Below are 19,197 nucleotides of genomic sequence, written 5' to 3'. Positions count from 1 at the left end.
TAACATTGACTGAAGGAAGAGGGCGATTTGTTGATACTGAGGGTGTACAGTGGATGATTGAAGCATAACAGTCGCTAAATGTCTTCAAGGCAGAAATTGATAAATTCTTGATGTCACAAGGAATTATGGGCTACGGGGAGAATGCGGGCAAGTGGAGTTGAAATGCCCATCAGCCATGATTGAATGGCGGAGTGGACTCGATGGGCCGAATGGCCTTGCTTCCGCTCCTATGTCTTATGGTCTAACAGTCATGGTTCCTGTTTCTGATTGCTGTAGAGAGTTTCTTGCTAATAGGGGAGACGGTGGCACAGTGGTTAGCACTGCTGCCTCACAGCGCTAGAGACCCAGGTTCATTTCCCGCCTCAGGCGACTGACTGTGTGGAGTTTGCACGTTCTCCCAGTGTCTGTGTGGGTTTCCTCCCACAGTCCAAAGATGTGCAAGTCAGGTGAATTGGCCATGCTAAATTGCCTGTACTGTTAGGTATGGGGTACATGTAGGGGTATGGGTGGGTTGCATTCGGTGGGGCGGTGTGGACCGAAGGGCCTGTTTCCACACTGTAAGTAATCTAAGGTGTCCAGGTAAATGGACCAAAGATAGTTAACTGGAGTTTAAATTACACAGTCATGCTTGAATGGCATAATTGGGTCAAGACAATGGATAGCATACCCCTCTCCCTGTGTACTAATGGAAGTATTTACAGTTACATAGGGTTGAACCCTGGGACAGACTGTTCTCTCTACTCTGGCTCCAGGTGGGGATGGGTCATACTGCAGGACAATCCATTCATGTTAAATAGAGGTGTAACTGTAAGAGTTCTCCACAAGCTTTGCATTTCAGTGCAGCTATAACTGAACTGTTGTCTCTTTTAACTGCAGAGACTGAAAGGAGTGGCAGGGAACCGACAGTCGAAAAAACCGATGTGACCTCGGAAGTGAAAGAAAAGGTTGAGCCAGAGACTGCTGTTATTAAAGGTAATGATGGCACTGAGTGACCCAATTGTCAGGGATTCCCTAAGAAGCACAGTGTGAAAAGTAACTGAGGTACTGTCTGACACAATCTCCATCAGCCTGGCTTCACCAAGCATACAGAGAGGAGCCTCTGATAACAACAGCCCTCTAGCAAACAGAGTTTGTGTGTTTGTTATTCACTAAACCTTCAGTGCCTGAGGTTTACTTGTGTCCAGTATTTTTTTAAAGGTGTTGATGACCTTATTTCAAGGAGGAGATTTCTAACTGTTCTGTCTGTTGATCTTTAATCTTGACCTCCAGATCTGTCAAGATCTCTTTCCCCATACGCATGCACCTGATTTGTCTTGAACTGCTGCTGCATTTCAATTATGGTGAAAATATGCCCACAATGCTGTTAGGGATAGAATTTTGAGCCAGAAACAGTGAAAGAATGGTCTATGTTTCCAAATCATGATAGTATATGGCTTGGAGAGGAATTTGCAGATGTTGACATTCCCGCGTTCAATGCCTTTGTGCTTCTAGATGGTTTTGGTCACAGGTTTGGCAGGTGCTGTCAGAGAAGCCTCAGTCACTTGTTACAGTCCATGTAGTAAGTGGTGCTGTGATGTTGGTGAAGTGAGTGAATGTCAATAAGGTTCCAATCAAGCAGGCTGCTGTGTCCTGGATGGTGAGGAGCTGCACTCACCCAGGAGAGTGGGGAGTATTCCATCGCACTCCGACTTGCCCCTTGTAGACAGTGGGCAGCTTTGGGGAATCAGCAGATGGGTTCCCCTGTCAAATTATACTAACACCAAGGGCACAAGGAAGATCATAACTTGGTTGCCATGGCCAAGTTGGACCGAAGGATCTGTTTCCATGCTATACACCTCTCTTACTGTAATCAGGACTGAGATGAGAGATGTTTTCCCTCAGTGGTGAGCCTGTAGAATTTACTACACGACGAAAACACTGTAGGATTTTCAAGGAGTTGGATATAGCACATATGGTAAAGAGCCAAAGGATATGGGGGAGGTAAAGCAGGAGCAGGCTATTGATTTTGGTCAGCCTTCATACAGGTGAATGGCTGAGCAGGTTCAAAGGGGCTGAACTGCCTCCAACTGTTCCTATTTTCTATGTTTACTATTTATATATTTTCTACTTTTGTACAGAGGAGACTAAGACAGAGAAGGATTTACGATCTATTAATGTTAAAGATGAAAGCAAGAACAATGGGAAGAGGGAGGAGGACAGGACGGAGAAGTGCAAGTTCATGTTTAATATCGCCGATGGAGGCTTCACAGGTGACTTGTTTTTGAGTACATATATGTCACTAACCATTGTTTAATGCATTTTCATTGGTGAGAGATTCAATAACTTGGAGGGATGCCGATTTGAACATAATCAGCAAAAGAAGCACCTTCAATTGCAACTTTCAAAACGCAGTTTAAAGAACAAAAGAAATGCAGGATTCTGGGGAAAGGACTTGGGACTAATGAATCACACAGGTTGTTATCCAATCTGTCTCAGTGACAGCATGGAAGGACATTTTTTTGGGCCCATTGTTTCTATTGACTGTGTAGGAGCAGTTACCTACCACTATCTCACTGTCTCCCTGTACTTTCTGTTGAACCTTGCCTTGTCACTTGGTAGTCACATGAGTATGAGGAACTCTTAAAAATAAAAGTAAATGTTAGGCTTTATAGAGTCATAGAGATGTACAGCATGGAAACAGACCCTTCGGTCCAACCCATCCATGCCGACCAGATATCCGAACCAAATCTAATCCCACCTGCCAGCACCTGGCCCATATCCCTTCAAACCCTTCCTATTCACATACCCATCCAGATGCCTTTTAAATGTTGTAATTGTACCAGCCTCCACCACTTCCTCTGGCAGCTCATTCCATACACGTTCCACCCTCTGCGTGAAAAAGTTGCCCCTTAGGTCTCTTTTATATCTTTCCCCTCTCACCCTCAACCAATACCCTCTAGTTCTGGACTCCCTGACCCCAGGGAAAGGACTTTGTCTATTTATCCTATCCATGCCCCTCATAATTTTGTAAACCTATATAAGGTCACCCCTCAGCCTCTGCTCCAGGGAAAACAGCCCCAGCCTGTTCAGCCTCTCCCTGTTGCTAAAATCCTCCAACCCTGGCAACATCCTTGTAAATCTTTTCTGAGCCCTTTCAAGTTTACAACATCTTTCCGATAAGAAGGAGACCAGAACTGCACGCAATATTCCAACAGTGGCCTAACCAATGTCGTGTACAGCCGCAACATGACTTCCCAACTCCTGTACTCAATACTCTGACCAATAAAGGAAAGCATACCAAACACCGCCTTCACTATCCTATCTACCTGCGACTCCACTTTCAAGGAGCTATGAACCTGCACTCCAAGGTCTCTTTGTTCAGCAACACTCCCTAGGACCTTACCATTAAGTGTATAAGTCCTGCTAAAATTTGCTTTCCCAAAATGCAGCACCTCGCATTTATCTGTTTTAAACTCTATCTGCCACTCCTCAGCCCATTGGCCCATTTGGTCCAGATCCTGTTGTAATCTGAGGTAACCCTCTTTGCTGTCCACTACACCTCCAATTTTGGTGTCATCTGCAAACTTATTAACTATACCTCTTATGCTCACATCTAAATCATTTATGTAAATGACAAAAAGTAGAGGGCCCAGCACCGATCCTTGTGGCACTCCACTGGTCACAGACCTCCAGTTTGAAAAACAACCCTCTGTCTTCTACCTTTTTGAACCAGTTCTGTATCCAAATGGCTAGTTCTTCCTGTATTCCATGAGATCTAACCTTACTAATCAGTCTCCCATGGGGATCCTTGTCGAACGCCTTATAGATCCATCTATACGTCCATATAGATCACATCTACTGCTCTGCCCTCATCAATCTTCTTTGTTACTTCTTCAAAATACTCAATCGAGTTTGTGAGACATGATTTCCCACGCACAAAGCCATGTTGACTATCCCAAATCAGTCCTTGCCTTTCCAAATACATGTACATCCTGTCCCTCAGGATTCCCTCCAACAACTTGCCCACCACCAAGGTCAGGCTCACCAGTCTATAGTTCCCTGGCTTGTCTTTACCGCCCTTCTTAAACAGTGGCACCACGTTTGCCAACCTCCAGTCTTCCGGCACCTCACCTGTGAATATCGATGATACAAATATCTCAGCAAGAGGCCCAGCAATCACTTCTCTAGCTTCCCACAGAGTTCCAGGTACACTTGATCAGGTCCTGGGTATTTATCCCCCTTTAACTGTTTCAAGACATCCAGCACTTTCTCCTCTGTAATCTGGACATTTTGCAAGATGTTCACCATCTATTTCCCTACAGTCTGTATCTTCCATATCCTCTTCCACAGTAAATATTGATGCAAAATATTCATTTAGTATCTCCCCCATTTTCTGTGGCTCCACACAAAGGTCACCTTGCTGATCTTTTGAGGGGCCCTATTCTATCCCGAGTTACCCTTTTGTCTTTAATATATTTGTAAAAACCCTTTGGATTCTCCTTAATTCTATTTGCCAAAGCTATCTCCTGTCTCCGTTTTGCCCTCCTGATTTCCCTCTTAAATGTACTCCTACTTTCTTTATACTCTACTAAGGATTCACTCGATCTATCCTGTCTATACCTGACATATGCTTCTTCTTTCTGAACCAAACCCTCAATTTCTTCAGTCATCCAGCATTCCCTATACCTACCAGCCTTCCCTTTATCCCTGACAGGGATATACTTTCTCTGGATTCTCGTTATCTCATTTCTGAAGGCTTCCCATTTTCCAGCTGTCCCTTTACCTGCGAACATCTGCCTCCAATCAGATTTAGAAAGTTCTTGCCTAATACCGTCAAAATTGGCTTTTCTCCAATTTAGAACTTTAACTTTTAGATCTGGTCTATCCTTTTCCATCAGTATTTTAAAAGGAATAGAATTATGGTCGCTGGCCCCAAAGTGCTCCCCCACTGACACCTCAGTCACCTGCCCTGCCTTATTTACCAAGAGTAAGTCAAGTTTTGCACCATCTGTAGTAGGTACATCCACATACTGAATCAGAAAATTGTCTTGTACACACTTAAGAAATTCCCCTCCATCTAAACCTTAACACTATGGCAGTCCCAGTCGATGTTTGGAAAGTTAAAATCCCCTACCATGACTACCCTATTATTCTTACAGATAACTGAAATCTCCTTACAAGTTTGTTTCTCAATTTCCCTCTGACTATTAGGGGGTCTATAATATAATCCCAATAAGGTGATCATGCCTTTCTTATTTCTCTGTTCCACCCAAATAACTTCCCCGCATGTATGTCTGGGAATATCCTCCCTCAGCACAGCTGTAATGCTATCCCCTATCAAAAATGCCACTCCCCCTCCTCTCTTGCGTCCCTTTCTATCCTTGCTGTAGCATTTGTATCCTGGAATATTAAACTGCCAGTCCTGTCCATCCCTGAGCCATGTTTCTGTAATTGTATGATATCTCCGGGCATGGTTAGGAACATGGGACTGAGTTCATCTGCCTTCCCTGTTAGACCCCTTGCATTGAAATAAATGCAGTTTAATTTATTAGTCCTATCTTGTCCATGCCTGCCCTGACGTTTGTCTGTCTGTCTCCGTCTCAGATCGATCTCTTTCCTCACAATCTCCCTGGGTCCCACCACCCCCCACCTTTTACTAGTTTAAATCCTCCCAAGCAGTTCTAGCAAATTTCCCTGCCAGTATATTAGTCCCCTTCCAATTTAGGTGCAATCCGTCCTTCTTGCACAGGTCACTTCTACCCCAAGAGAGATTCCAATGATCCAAAAATGTGAATCCTTCTCCCATACATCAGCTCCTCAGCCATGCATTCATCCGCTCTGTCCTCCTCTTCCTGCCCTCACTAGCTCGTAGTATTGGGAGTAATCCAGATATTACTACCCTCGAGGGCCTCCTTTTTAAATTTCTGCCTAACTCTCTAATCTCCCTTCAAAATCTCAACCTTTTCCCTTCCAATGTCGTTGGTTCCAATGTGTGTAAATCTATATTTTTAAAGATTTGTCTTCGAACTGTACTTTAATGGCTGTGCCCAGGGTGGAACTATTTCCTATTGCAGAAGGACCTTCATCAATGTTGTTAATTGGTCCAAATAAAATACTGAAAGGAAATATGCCCGCTGATGTTTGGGTTGTATTTAGTATTCTAGATGTCTAGTTAAGACTTGACCAGCAACATTGTTCCATTTCTGGCACCACTTCTTGGGGAGGCTGTATTGACCTTGGATGGGGTCCAATGCAAATTCACCATAGCTTTAATTCATGAGGACTGGTTGCACAGTCTAATTGATTCTGCGATGATCTTTTTGAGGCATTTAAGATGATTAAAGAATTTGATGGGGTCAATACAAAGTATTACCTTTTTGAAAGGATGGGTAACAAAGCCAAGGAAACAGCACCCTGAAATTCAAGCCAGGACGCTCAGGGTATTGTAACAAAGTACTTTTTTCACATGAAGTAAAGTGAAAAGTCTGGACATTCTTCCTCTAAAAAGAGAGCTATAAGACTGGGAGGTTGAACAAAATTTTCAAAAGTGAAATTAATTTTCATTAAAAATGAACTGGCATAGTTGGAGTTGAGATACAGATTAACCAGAATGTAGTCAAGATTAGAGTGGTGCTGGGAAAGCACAGCAGGTCAGGTAGCATCTGAGGAGCAGGAAAATTGACATTTCAGGCAGGAACTCATCAGGAATGCTCCTCGGATGCTGCTTAACCAGGAAGTAGTTGAGCAATGGATCAGGTTAGATTGGTCAATTGATTGTCTTCTGCTTGTGCTCCTAACAGGGGCAGTAGTGTGGATTCTGGGTTGGCCTCCTATCCAAAGGCTGGGGAGAACTGAAATGGAAAAGGACTTGCCCCGAGCTTGTGATAGCATGACAGCTCCTTTACATACATTGGAATGAAATGAGATTGAGTATCCTGAGATACTGATGAATTAATAACAATTTTTGGGTGGATGCTAACAATGGTGTTTCTCTTAACAGAACTGCATACACTGTGGCAGAATGAGGAACGGGCTGCAATATCCTCTGGGAAGGTATCTGAAATTTGGCACCGACGACATGACTTCTGGCTGCTGTCTGGGATTGTTGTGTATCCTATCTATTGCTGCTCTAAGTTGTGCACAGCAGTTGAATTTCTGTGTAAGCTCCCTTGGTTGAGTAATTGCTAGTTGCTGTCAAGGACAGTGAGCCCTTCTGAGATTGATCCCAGCTCGGGTCTGAACAGAGGTGGTTGGAGGTGGGGGTGAAGAGATTGGAGAATGAGTGATCACTGTCCTTACTGAGGTCCTCTCGTTTTTGGCTGTCTTTTATATTTGTGTGAGAGGCTACAATTCTTCCCCCCCCCCCCCCCCCCATAAAAAGACTTAAAATCATTGAATTCCTGTACTGCAGATAGGGGCCATGCGGCCCATTGAATCTGATCTGGCACTTTGAAGAGCATCCCACCTTATCCTCATAAGCCCACATTTTACCATAAATTACTCATTTGGCCTGGAAATCGTTGCACTGTAGGAGGAAACCCACTAAGACGGTGGGAGATCATGCAGATTTGACAGTCACCTGAAGCTGGAATCAAACCTGCATCTCCAGCATTGTGAGGCAGCATTGCCAGCTACTGTGCTGCTCTTGTTTAACAACTTGTAAGAAGAAATTTGAATTCTCAGTGGCCAACTTGAATAATGCAATTTTAAATATTTGACTGAAACACATTCAAAATAACATTAACTAAACGCTATTTCTTGTACTGTAAACTTCTTCAGGAGAAATTCAGCTAAACAATTCCCTCTGCAGCTATAATTTCTTCCCTTGCTTTAGAAGACACTATATTCTTTTGCAGCAGTCTCAAGTGACTCTTGGCTCTCAAGGCCTTGCTGCCCTTTCTTTTCCAGCCAGATGCTTCTAATCTCTGACCTGGCTTTTACAGTAAGCATCAATTTGGAGCCTCCTTCCTTTCACCAAAGCTGCTTGAACCTTATTTAAATCTTCAAAATAAGCTAGGTCTTTTTAGTATGAGGGTGAGCTTGTACAGTAAACAGTTGAGACAGACTGACTGACTAGCTTGCATTTTCTTGCACTCAGCAAGTTGCCCTATGACAGCTTACCCCCTCAAACTTAGCACCATGGTACCTACAATCAAATGATTTATGTCCAGGATGAAATGCTGGTTGGCTAACTTTTTCAAATCCAATTTCATTCTATCTTGAAACTCCCAAGTATAACAATTTTACAAAACATAACACTCTTAAGATTCGTAAAGACTAAGTTGTAACAGTTCAACCAAATTTGAGTCACAGATGTATAGCATGGCAACAGACACTTCGGTCCAACTTGCCCATGCTGAGCAGATATCCTAACCTAATTTAGTTCCATTTGCCAGCACCCGGCCCATATCCCCCAAACCCTTCCTATTCATATACACATCCAGATGCCTTTTTAAAGTGCCTCCACCACTTTCTCTGGCAGCTCATTCCATACACACACCACCTGCGTGAAAATGTTGTCCCTTAGGTCATTTTAAATCTTGCCTCTCTCACCTTAAATCTGTGCCCTCTCTTGTTCTGGTCTCCATCACCCTAGGGAAAAGACCTTGTCTATTTACCCTATCCATGCCCCATTTGACCTTATAAGCCTCTATAAGGTCATCCCTCAGCCTTTATACTCCAGGGGAAAAAAAGACCCAGCCCCTGCAAAGCTCAAATCCTCCAACCCTAGCAGCATCTTTTCTGAACCCTTTCAAGTTTCACAACATCCTCCCTATAGAAGGGAGACCAAAATTGAGCACTATACTCTTGAAAGTGGCCTAACCAAGTTGTACAGCCACAACACAACCTCTCCAACTCCTATACTCAATACTCTGACTGATTAAAGGAAAGCATACCAAACCTCCTCTTTACTATCCTATTTATCTGCGACTCAACTTTGAAGGAGCTATGAACCTGCACTCCAAGGTCTCTTTGTTCAACAGCATTCCCCAGGATCTTAGCATTAAGTGTATAAATCCTGCCCTAATTTGCCTTTCCAAAATGCAGCACCTCACATTTATCTAAATTAAACTCCACCTGTCATTCCTTGGCCCATTGATCCATCTGATCAAGATCTCTTTGAGGTAGCCCTCTTTGCTGTCCACCAAACCTCCAATTTTGGTGTCATCTGCAAACTTACTAACTATACCTCTTATGCTCACACCCAAATCATTTATGTAAATGACAAAAAGCAGTGGGCGCAGCACCAATCCTTGTGACACACTGCTGGTCACAGGCCTCCGATCTGAAAACAGCCCTCCATTGCATCCTGTCTTCTACTTCGAGCCAGTTCTGTACCCAAATGCACCTTAACTCCGAGCAGGTATGGATATGCACGATGGCAGGACATTCAGAATGATGCCCGGTTTGCCATTATCAACGAACCCTTCAAGTTGGAAGTGAACAAAGGAAACTTCTTGGAGATGAAGAACAAGTTTCTTGCTCGAAGGTTTAAGGTGAGTAACCTAGAAAGTTGGTTATGGGGACTAAAACAATCGTATACATGGAAAGATGGAGTGCGACATGTCCAGCGAGTACAGGAAACAACAACTTGCAATTAATTACAAGACTTGCAAGGGTACTTTAAAGGAGTAATAACCAGAAAGTTAATGTCGAACCTTGTAAAATGGGGCTAATGGTGAAACGTTTGGTTAATTAGATAATGAGCATTTTGAAGGTGGTGTGGAGGGCAGATGTTCATGGAGAGAATGCCAGAGTTTAGAGTTGAGATCGATGAAGGCACAGCCAACAGGCAAAACTAGGAGACGCAAGAGGCCAGAGTCAGCATCACAGATCAGGAGAGTTCTGCAATCTGAAAGAGGTTGTGCAGATGGGGAGTGTTGGCAGAGGCTGGAGGAGACTTTAAATTAACAGGATGCAGGCATCACCAGATAAGCTAGCATTTGTTCCCCATTCCTTGGGGTAATGAGTTGCAATCTGGAGTGAGGACACCCACACAGACAGTGCTGTTAGGAAGGGGTTACCTAGATTTTTGTCCATGTGACAGTGAAGAAACAGATGATGTATTTAAGTCAGGATAGGAAAATGTATGACATGGAGGGCAAACTGCAGATGGTGAAATTCCATAAATCTGTCTTTTCCTGAAAGATTTCAGGTTTGGAAAGTGTTGTTAATCTTGCAGATGTGTCAGAAGGAGGGAGAGTGTGTTGAAGGCACGTAGTTGGAGAGGTCGATGAAGCAGGCTGATTTATCCAGAATTGCATTGAACTTGCATTGTTGGAGCTGCATTCATCTAATCAAGTGGTGAATATTCCATCACACCTGACTTGCGTCTTGTAGTTGTGGACAGGCATTGGGGAGTTGAGCAGTGAGTTAGTTGTGCAGAAATTCTGGCCTTTGACCAGCTTTTGTAGCTATATTATTAACATTGCTGCTGCAGTTCAGTTTCTGGTCACCAGCATCCCCCAGGATTGTTATGGTAGGGTCAGCAATGCTAATTCTATTGAAGATCTTGGATGATGGTTGGACTCTCTCTTGTTGGAAATGGTCACTGTCTAACACTTTTGTGTGGAGAAAATATTACTTGCCACTTATCAACACAAGCTTGAATGCTGTCCATGTTACAGCGATGGAGAGAGCTACAGTGGCTGGGGTGGATTGTCAGGGCTAGATGGGAGGGTGTAGGGTCTGGAGGAGACTACGTTGAGTTCAGCTGAAAATTGCCACTGTGAATTATACTTGCTAACCATTGCCAATTGTCACATGCTATGTGTGCCTGTTTTAATACAATAACCCAGTGAATTGTTAAGTCATCTCTCACATAGATGTAATGTACCTCCTTTCTCTGTTGTGATTAGCTTCTGGAGCAAGCATTGGTGATTGAAGAGCAGCTGCGGAGGGCAGCCTACTTGAACATGACACAAGATGCCACTCACCCAGCCATGGCACTCAATACCCGCTTTGCAGAGGTGGAATGCCTGGCTGAGAGCCACCAGCATCTGTCTAAAGAGTCGCTAGCTGGGAACAAACCTGCCAATGCTGTCCTGCACAAAGGTGAGTCTGCCAACTCCTGTGGCCTTGCCTTTAAACAAAGACCAGCATTTCTGTAACGTTTCACAACCTGGGGATGCCTGAAAGCACTTTTTCTGTCCTTTAAGTAGAGGTGGTCGTTGTAGGAAAGGTGACAACTAATTTGGACAGAACAAGATCCCAAAAATAGCAATGCAGCAGTGAGCAGTTTGGCCCATTCCTATCAAAGATTGTGACTATCAACCTTTGAAGCTGAGTAATTGGCTGTCTTCATGAGATGTTTTATTGTCACTCTTTCTCCCCCTCCCCTACTCTCTCATTGCCTCCTCCTCCTCCCCCCCGCCCCCGCCATGTCACTCTGCCCCTTCTCCACCCCTTGCCACTTTCTTCTCTCATCCTAGTTTTGAACCAACTGGAGGAGCTGTTGAGTGACATGAAGGCAGATGTGACCCGACTCCCGTCTACATTGTCACGGGTACCACCAATAGCTGCTCGTCTCCAGATGTCCGAGCGCAGTATTCTCAGCCGACTGGCCAATAAGGGAAGCGAGGCTGCAAATACACCAGTAAGTTGCATCTCTGCCTGCTGTTTGCCAATCAAACTGTGCACTATGACACCCTGTCTCTACACTAGGCTCCTTTTTTGCAAGGGTAAAAAGATAGTCAACTCTGTAAGCACGTCCTCTATTCATAGTATAACTGTTGATACTGGGAATATTCAGCTCGGGAAGAGTGGTGAAAGAAATAGGTCAAAGACCCAAAATTCTTTCAATATTACCAATAATTTGTTTAGCTCTGCATCTGAAAGCTGCAGTCTGTCTTCAATTTGTTTGAATTCAGACCTCCGTGAACTTCCCTTTCAGTTTTTAATGAGACAGTTGTTGTTTCTGATTCCTTTTAGTGGTGGCTCAGTGGTTAGCATTGCTGTCTCACGGTGCCTGAGACCCAGGTTCGATTGCAGCCTCTGTTGACTGCCTGTGTTGAGTTTTTATATTCTCCCTGTGTCTGCTTGGGTTTCCTCCCACAATCCAAAGATGTACGGATTAGGGTGAATTGGCCATGCTCTGTTGCTCATAGTGTTCAGGGGTGTGTAGGTTAGTTGGATTAGTTTAGGGGTAAATATCGAGTAATAGGGTGGGAGATGGGTCTGGGTGGGTTACTTTTTGGAGGGTCTGTGTGGACTTCCACACTGTGGGGATTCTATGAAAAGTGATTTCTTACCTTTTTCTTCTTGTATTAATTAGTCTTTTTCTCATTGTTTTTAATTCTACAAACTGCAATTAATTTGTCAGAATGGGCACTCTACTGCAGCATCTTAGCTCAACAGCTTACTGGGTGAATGTCAAGGGAAGGTTACTTTGTATCTAACTCAATGCTGTACTTGTCCTGAGAGTGTTTGGGGACATGGTCAAGGAAGCTTCGCTTGAGTAGCGGATAGTTTAATCTTTGCATTGGTAGTGTCTTTAATAATTGAAGTTTGTTTGTAAGTTTGATCTTAGTTTCTAATTACTTGTTAATTGGTTTCTGAAAAAACACACTAATTGAGTCAGTCCTCCCCAGATGACCTTGTTTGTGTTTGTGAGATTGGTGCTTGTGCAGTTAATGAGCAGGTTGTGTGGAATTCTGCTTGTACCTGTTGGTGCACAATTATAGAATGATGGAAATCTGACCTCTACTCAGGTTGTAACTGGCAGTTATTTAATCTGAAATTTGCTTTTGCTTCCCAGGCTTTCCCACCAGGCCCATATACAACATCTCAAGCATATGGTGGCTCTTTTGGTCCACCTGTTCCTGTCAGCACACCTGGAGGCCCAATGAATTTCAGTCAGGTGCCAGGTGGCTCCTTTGTAACAGGTTAGTGATGTGTATTTTGTGAGCTCTAATTTGATTAACCATATTGTGGATAGGAATGCAATGGGTAAGCAAAGGGGACCTTAACAGGTGGTTGTTCTCATTTCTCTACACCGTTTCCTCGGGGAATAAGCCAAAAATATAGAAAACAAAAAGATCACAACTGGGATGGTTTTGTCTGGATAGAAACCATCTCTAATCTAGTCTGTATTAGCATTAGTTCTTATAAGGCTGGAGGGTTGCCATAATCGTGCAATAAGGGAGGGATAACCACATCTCTGGGTGTAAGTCTAGAATTGCAATCCAGAGAAACTGGGACCACTCACTAGAAAATTGGAAGATACTTGGACTCTTCTTCATCTGACCCAAAGACAGGAATGTCATCACTGCAGTTATGGGTGCGGGGGGGGGAGTGCTCACTACTGTTGAAGGGCCAGTAATAGCCATGATGAATGAGCCACGACCCTTTTTTTTTTTTAAACCCTTAACACAGTACAGAAGGGAAATGAATTAATGTCACCACAGCTAATCTGCTTTTATTATGCTAGTGTGAGGAGTCCATGGTATAAATGTCAACAATGCAGGGAGCCCCATAAACAGCTAACCAGCCTGCCTACAACTGTGCTGATGTACTATCGGTGAACCTGAGGTAACTGATTTTGGGGGACTGAGGATACAGCCCTTTTTTCTTGTGAAATCCCCTCATGTAGAAACCATAAAAATGATTTAGCTCAGAAGGGGGCCATTTGGCCCATCTTGTCCAGAGGCAACATACTTTTCAGAAATCTCTTGAGGTAAATCAGCTCTTGTCAAATGAGGTAATAGCTCTGTAATATTTTAGCTCTGTTCCTTCCCCATAGTGTCAAAAACCCAGTTACAGTTGTTCATCTCTGCTATCTTGGTGAGTTAGCTGGAACGTCTCACAGTTCCTGAATGAAAAGATTGAGAAACAGACAAAATGCTGGAGAACCTCAACGGATTTGGCAACATTTGTTGAGTGGGGAACAATGTTTTGAGTTGAAATGTGTCGGAAATTTTTTCATGTTTTATATATGTTTGACAGTGACGTAGGAGGGCTAATGGGAGCAAATGGCATAGAGGCCGATTTAAGAGGTTGTCAATGGTAATGAAAGAAAAAAGCAACTAGGTGTAAAAACTTTCTTATACATGCTCACTCTGGTGTTCTTAATCACCAACCAGCCTCCTGCCCATTCGCCTGTCCCTTGGGTATGGCATTGTCCTTTTGAGCAGTGCAAACAGATCAGTGCTCCTCAGTACTCCAGACCTCAAGGTCCTTGTGGTGTGCATCCCTTTGTGTTTCATCATCTTTCATTCTGCCAGTACAAATCCGTTACAATGAATCAGGCAAATAAAGTAACACTTTTTCTAATGCTGCCCAAAGGCAACATGAATACTAGGAATTTGCTCTCTTGGGAAATGAGGGAATAGCATTTATTTCGATTCTGCATATTGAAGCTAGACCAGCATTTCCTGACCACTAGTTATCACATACAGAGTGTGATCTCACCTGGGGACAGCCAGGGAGATGTGGAAAAGATGTGGAAAATGCCTCCAAAGCTGCTCTGAAAGGAAAGTGAGTATGAGTGGAAAACATGGGTGTTGCCCTTCACGGCTGAATGCCAAAGTCCAGCTGCTGTTTGTTGATACACACCACAATGGACATATCATTCACTGAGTGGTGAGGGGAGAGGTCTATTGATGCCAGGTAAACTCTGTCTGCTGTGTTTAAATGTTTTAGAGTTTTGTCTATTCCAACAGCTTGATATTTGAACTAACGAAAGGGTTGTTTTTCCTTTTTTCTCTCTCCTGTCCTGCCCGCCCTGCTTCTGTTCCCTCCTCCCCTCCCTCCTGCCTCTCATGCCCCCTTCTTTCTATTCTGTACAAGATCCTGTACAGCTCCCCCCACCAGTGAGCTTTCAACATCCCGTTTCTGGAGCACTCACAAGCCAGGGCCACCTCATCCTCCCACAGCCTTTTCTGCAGCCTCCCACCCAGAGGCCCATCTCTTTCAGTAACGACAAACTTCCTACTAACACGCTGGGAGCCGCAGGTGCAGCATCAATTATCATCCCACTCTCTATTTATGTCTTATTTCTTGTGAAGGCTGATGCTTTGAAACTGTGTCTGTGTCTCATCACATCTGTTGTGCATGTTCAGAAGCTCTGAAGGGAGGGACTATTACCATCAGGATCTTTTTGACTGGTTGATTATGACATTTCTCTCAACCACTCAAATGGTTAAATGAGTGGGTAATATGGACCAACAAAGTCCTACATTTTGGATTTTTTCGCAGCATGGTTAACTGATTGTTGTCCAGTTGGAGCAATTATAGCTGAAATGGCAGCCATATCTCTGTAATGTAACTCCAAGCACCTGGATTAGGCAAGGTCGCATCCTAATCTCTAGAAAGCATGATTATCCTTTCTGATGCTCCCCCTCAATAGAACAACCTGACAATTCCTTTCCCATGCTCAAGTACCAGGGAGAAGTTGCAAGTGCATTTTTTCAAGGGAGGAGAACTCCAGAGTTCCCACCTAGCCCCTGTGCCAAATATAGAAAACATTCCCTTTATTTCTTCCTATACCTTCAGTTATTCCATTGCATGGTATAACATTAGAGTGAGGTAAGCATAGTCAACTGCGGCAGGCCTCTCTTGGACCCTTATTTGTGTGTTGCCCATAAGTGGAGCCAACCCTGTACTTGAAACCTACATTAGCTATGCTCAAGAGTTCCCTGTATAGATTATCAGTTTCCCTGCTGAGCTGGTTTTTTTTCAATCTGCTTTCCCCAAAATATTAAATTCTCTCAATCTACAGAATCAGACTGTTGTTTGCCTGTGATAGTATCACTAGAGGCTGGCTGCTTGGATTAACTCGTACCTCTTAGCATTTGATGACCTCGTTTCTGACTAGGAGTTGTGTAACTATTTTCTAGTGCAGAGTTTATTAAAATTAGTGCATTAATCAGCTGTCTTGTTCCTGCTGAGCGATTTTTGGATCGAAATTTCTGTCCAATAAGTTATCCAAACCACATTAATTTTCATGACTTCCTTCATGAGTTCTGCTGGTGAGAGTTCTATCCATTTTTCCTGTTTGCACTCTATCATTCGTTCATTCACTTGTTCTTGTCTGTGGGACAGCTTCCGAACGTGCTTCACCATATGCATGTCCCAGATTTAATAGCTCTGGAGTTATCTCCATTCATCAACTTTGCATGCTTTCTGTCATACCTTTCACTGCACTGAAGCAGAATTTTGAACAGTGTCATACCATGTATTAAAATTGTAGTGATTATTGACTCATAAGTTTTAGGTTTGAAATTAAATTGTGCATCATGTGTTTGGGTGACTTATTAAACCAGTGCCTCTATTTAATGAGTTAAGGAACATCATCTACATGATGGTAATTGTGAATATTTGCAGTATTAATTGTTAACTTCTGTACACACAGAAGTAGTTATGATTAGTTTAATAGTCAACATTTCACTCTGGATTGTATGAAGTTTAAATGATGAGTATTGTTGTTAGAAGCAGTTCTTAACTGTTTTATTATGGACATATCTGGATAATTCAGAATCTTGACAGCACTTTGTATTTGTCTTAGAAGTAGTTGCTCTTCAACAATTGAAGTTCAATTGTTACATTTAAGTTGTTTTTCTGCAGTGATATCTTGGCATGGACACCAGGGCAGGTTATTCCTGGAGTCAAGAATAAATTATCAGGCTTCCCACTCTTCATCGTTCTCTACATCTTCCTGCTGTTATGTCAGGACAGTGCTGTAGGATGCGTAACCTTCTGATGTTGTCTAGATTCTGAAGTAGAGCAACAACTTGTGTTGGTGCCAGTAAAGCTTTCCTATCCATGTAGAAATGGAGGGAAGGTGCTGAGGAGAATGAGGAAACAATTGGTGCTGCTAACCAGTGGTCCATCTCCGGTGGATTAAACTTGACCTTGCTTTTTGGGGCATTTTCAAGCATTGGTAATATGGCATTCCAGATTGAAACGTGGATGGCACAGTGGTTAGCACTGCTGCCTCACAGCGCCAGAGACCCGGGTTCAATTCCCGACTCAGGCGACTGTCTGTGTGGAGTTTGCACGTTCTCCCCGTGTCTGCGTGGGTTTCCTCCAGGTGCTCCGGTTTCCTCCCACAGTCCAAAGATGTGCAGGTCAGGTGAATTGGCCATGCTAAATTGCCTGTAGTGTTAGGTAAGGGGTAAATGTAGGGGTATGGGTGGGTTGCGCTTTGGCGGGTCGGTGTGGACTTGTTGGGTCGAAGGGCCTGTTTCCACACTGTAATGTAATGTAATGTAATCTAATCTAATCTAATCTAGCTCACTGCCAATTGAATATCATTCATTGAAACCACCAGTGAGTTCATTAACCTGAGCAAGAATGAATACTGAATAGTCATTGAGTACTGCTTTACCTAACAATTCATTCCCACCAATCCTCACTAGAGGCTGCAAGTGAGCTGAGAATGTGGCGGTATTGTCAGCAGAGCCACTGATACCACAGAAACCATCTTCTCTACTATGAACTCCGATTTTTATTTCTGTTCTCAGTAAATGCTGTTAACAAGTACATGTATACACAAGTAGATATTTCAGCTGGATAAGCAGATCAGGAGCAATGCTATCTTCCAGTGTCATTAGCTTGGTTCTAAAGCATTGGAACAACATGCAGCAACTCTTTCTATTGGAGGGAGGGTCAGTTACCAGGGGACACTTCATTTTGGCCAGATGGTGAGAGGTTTACTGGGCTATTGGGAAAGAGATGAGAGTGTGGGAGCAGGTCTAGTTAAATAGGTTGCTTACAAAAAAAAGCGCAATGGATCGAATTGCCTACAACCTTGCTGTGTTATTCTTTATGGTATCTGTAATGTGCTATCATACCTGTCATAATACTGGCGAGGTGCAGCCTTGGGTGTTCAGTCAGTGCTGTTGGTATCGACAGATGGCTGAATTACAAAAGGATTGTATAGATTATAAAGGTATAAACGTTGATTTCAATAACAGGTGAGCAAATACAATTAGAACTCTAATTGTATGTCATAAAGATCATTAAACCTGTTTCAAGCTTAGTAAACCAAACTCTTTAATGGAGAAAAGAGAATCCCAAGGTGGCTCACAGGGACATTATCAAACAAAAGTTTGAAACAGGAACTTGGGACCTAGAAGAAGGCTCAGGCCCTATTGAGCCTGTTCTGTCATTCAAAAAAATTAATAAGGGTGACGTGGTTATGGTTTCAATCCCATTTGATGGGGTTCCAACTCAACCCAGATTGTTAACTCCTTTGTATGTACATTTGAGTATGAGAGTTGGGATGTTCATGTGGCTGTACAGGACATTGGTTAGGCCACTTTTGGAATACGGTGTTCAATTCTGGCCTCTCTCTGCTATAGGACAGATGTTAAACTTGCAAGAGTTCCAAAAATAAATTTACAAGGATGTTGCTGGGATTGGAGTGTTTGAACTAAAGTGAGAGGATGAATGGGCTCAGACTATTTTCCCTGAAATATTGGAGGCTGAAGGATGACTTTTTTTAATAGTGATTTATAAAATCATCAGGGGCATGGATAGGGTGAATAGCCAAGGTATTTTTCCCCAGAGTGGTGAGTTCAAAAATAGAGGACGTAAGTTAAGATGAGAGGGGCAAGATTTAAAAGGGACCTATAAGGGCAAACATTTTCACAGAGGGTGGTGCGTGTATAGAATGAGCTGCCAGAGGAGATGGAGGAGGCTGGTACAATTGCAATATTGAAAAGGCATCTGGATGGGTATATGAGTAGGAAGAGTTTAGAAGGGTATGGGCCAAATGATGGTAAATGGGACCACATCAATTTAGGATATCTGGTTGGCATTGGCAAGTTGGACCAAAGGATCTGTTTCCATGCTGTACAACTCTATGATGCAAATTTATCTAACTGTCTAGAATAAATTCAGTGATCCTGCTTCAATATTTTCTGGGGGAAAGAATACCAGGGACTGACAGTCCTGCACCATATGCCGTGCAATGACTTGTTCAAGGAGGTACCTTCTGAGGAATGTCCAAACATGGAGAGACTTACAGAAAAGGAGAGTTTTAAGGTAGAAATTTAGAGTTTACAGTCAACGTGGCTGAGAGGTAGAACATTGGAAGGCCGGGATATACAAGAGTTCAGAATTAAAAGTAATTTGGTAGAATAGTACTTGATTATGCTTGAGAAGAAGACCTTTTTATTGAGCTTAGATGGTCATTTGAGGGTAGGGTAATGGAGGAATATTGGAAGAGTAGGACAAGTCTTAAACTTGGAGTCAAGTGAGCTAAAAGGGGTCATG

At 43.1% G+C, this 19,197-nt stretch overlaps 1 protein-coding gene across 9 annotated transcripts in view; it reads left to right on the top strand.

Annotated features, from left to right (window-relative positions):
• LOC122548363 (ATP-dependent chromatin remodeler CHD3) overlaps positions 1 to 19,197 on the top strand; it is a 117,366-nt gene that overhangs the window by 89,930 nt on the left and 8,239 nt on the right. For 6 of the 9 annotated variants that reach the window (XM_087982892.1, XM_087982889.1, XM_087982891.1 and 3 more), the window contains 8 exons: positions 877 to 972; positions 2,118 to 2,249; positions 6,980 to 7,088; positions 9,344 to 9,476; positions 10,839 to 11,034; positions 11,412 to 11,575; positions 12,737 to 12,863; positions 14,767 to 14,931. In XM_087982892.1, the coding sequence (XP_087839018.1) occupies positions 877 to 972; positions 2,118 to 2,249; positions 6,980 to 7,088; positions 9,344 to 9,476; positions 10,839 to 11,034; positions 11,412 to 11,575; positions 12,737 to 12,863; positions 14,767 to 14,931 (1,122 nt within the window). The remainder of the gene's footprint in view (positions 1 to 876; positions 973 to 2,117; positions 2,250 to 6,979; positions 7,089 to 9,343; positions 9,477 to 10,838; positions 11,035 to 11,411; positions 11,576 to 12,736; positions 12,864 to 14,766; positions 14,932 to 19,197) is intronic. The other 3 variants (XM_087982895.1, XM_087982894.1, XM_087982893.1) reach the window with 2 other exon arrangements.

The sequence above is a fragment of the Chiloscyllium plagiosum genome, unplaced genomic scaffold, assembly GCF_037043375.1.
Source record: "Chiloscyllium plagiosum isolate Xiang-an unplaced genomic scaffold, Cpla_swu_hap1 HiC_scaffold_44, whole genome shotgun sequence".
In the NCBI taxonomy this organism is placed as follows: domain Eukaryota; kingdom Metazoa; phylum Chordata; class Chondrichthyes; order Orectolobiformes; family Hemiscylliidae; genus Chiloscyllium; species Chiloscyllium plagiosum.
Note: the sequence above shows the minus strand (reverse complement) of the source record. Positions and strands in the feature narration are given on the sequence as shown.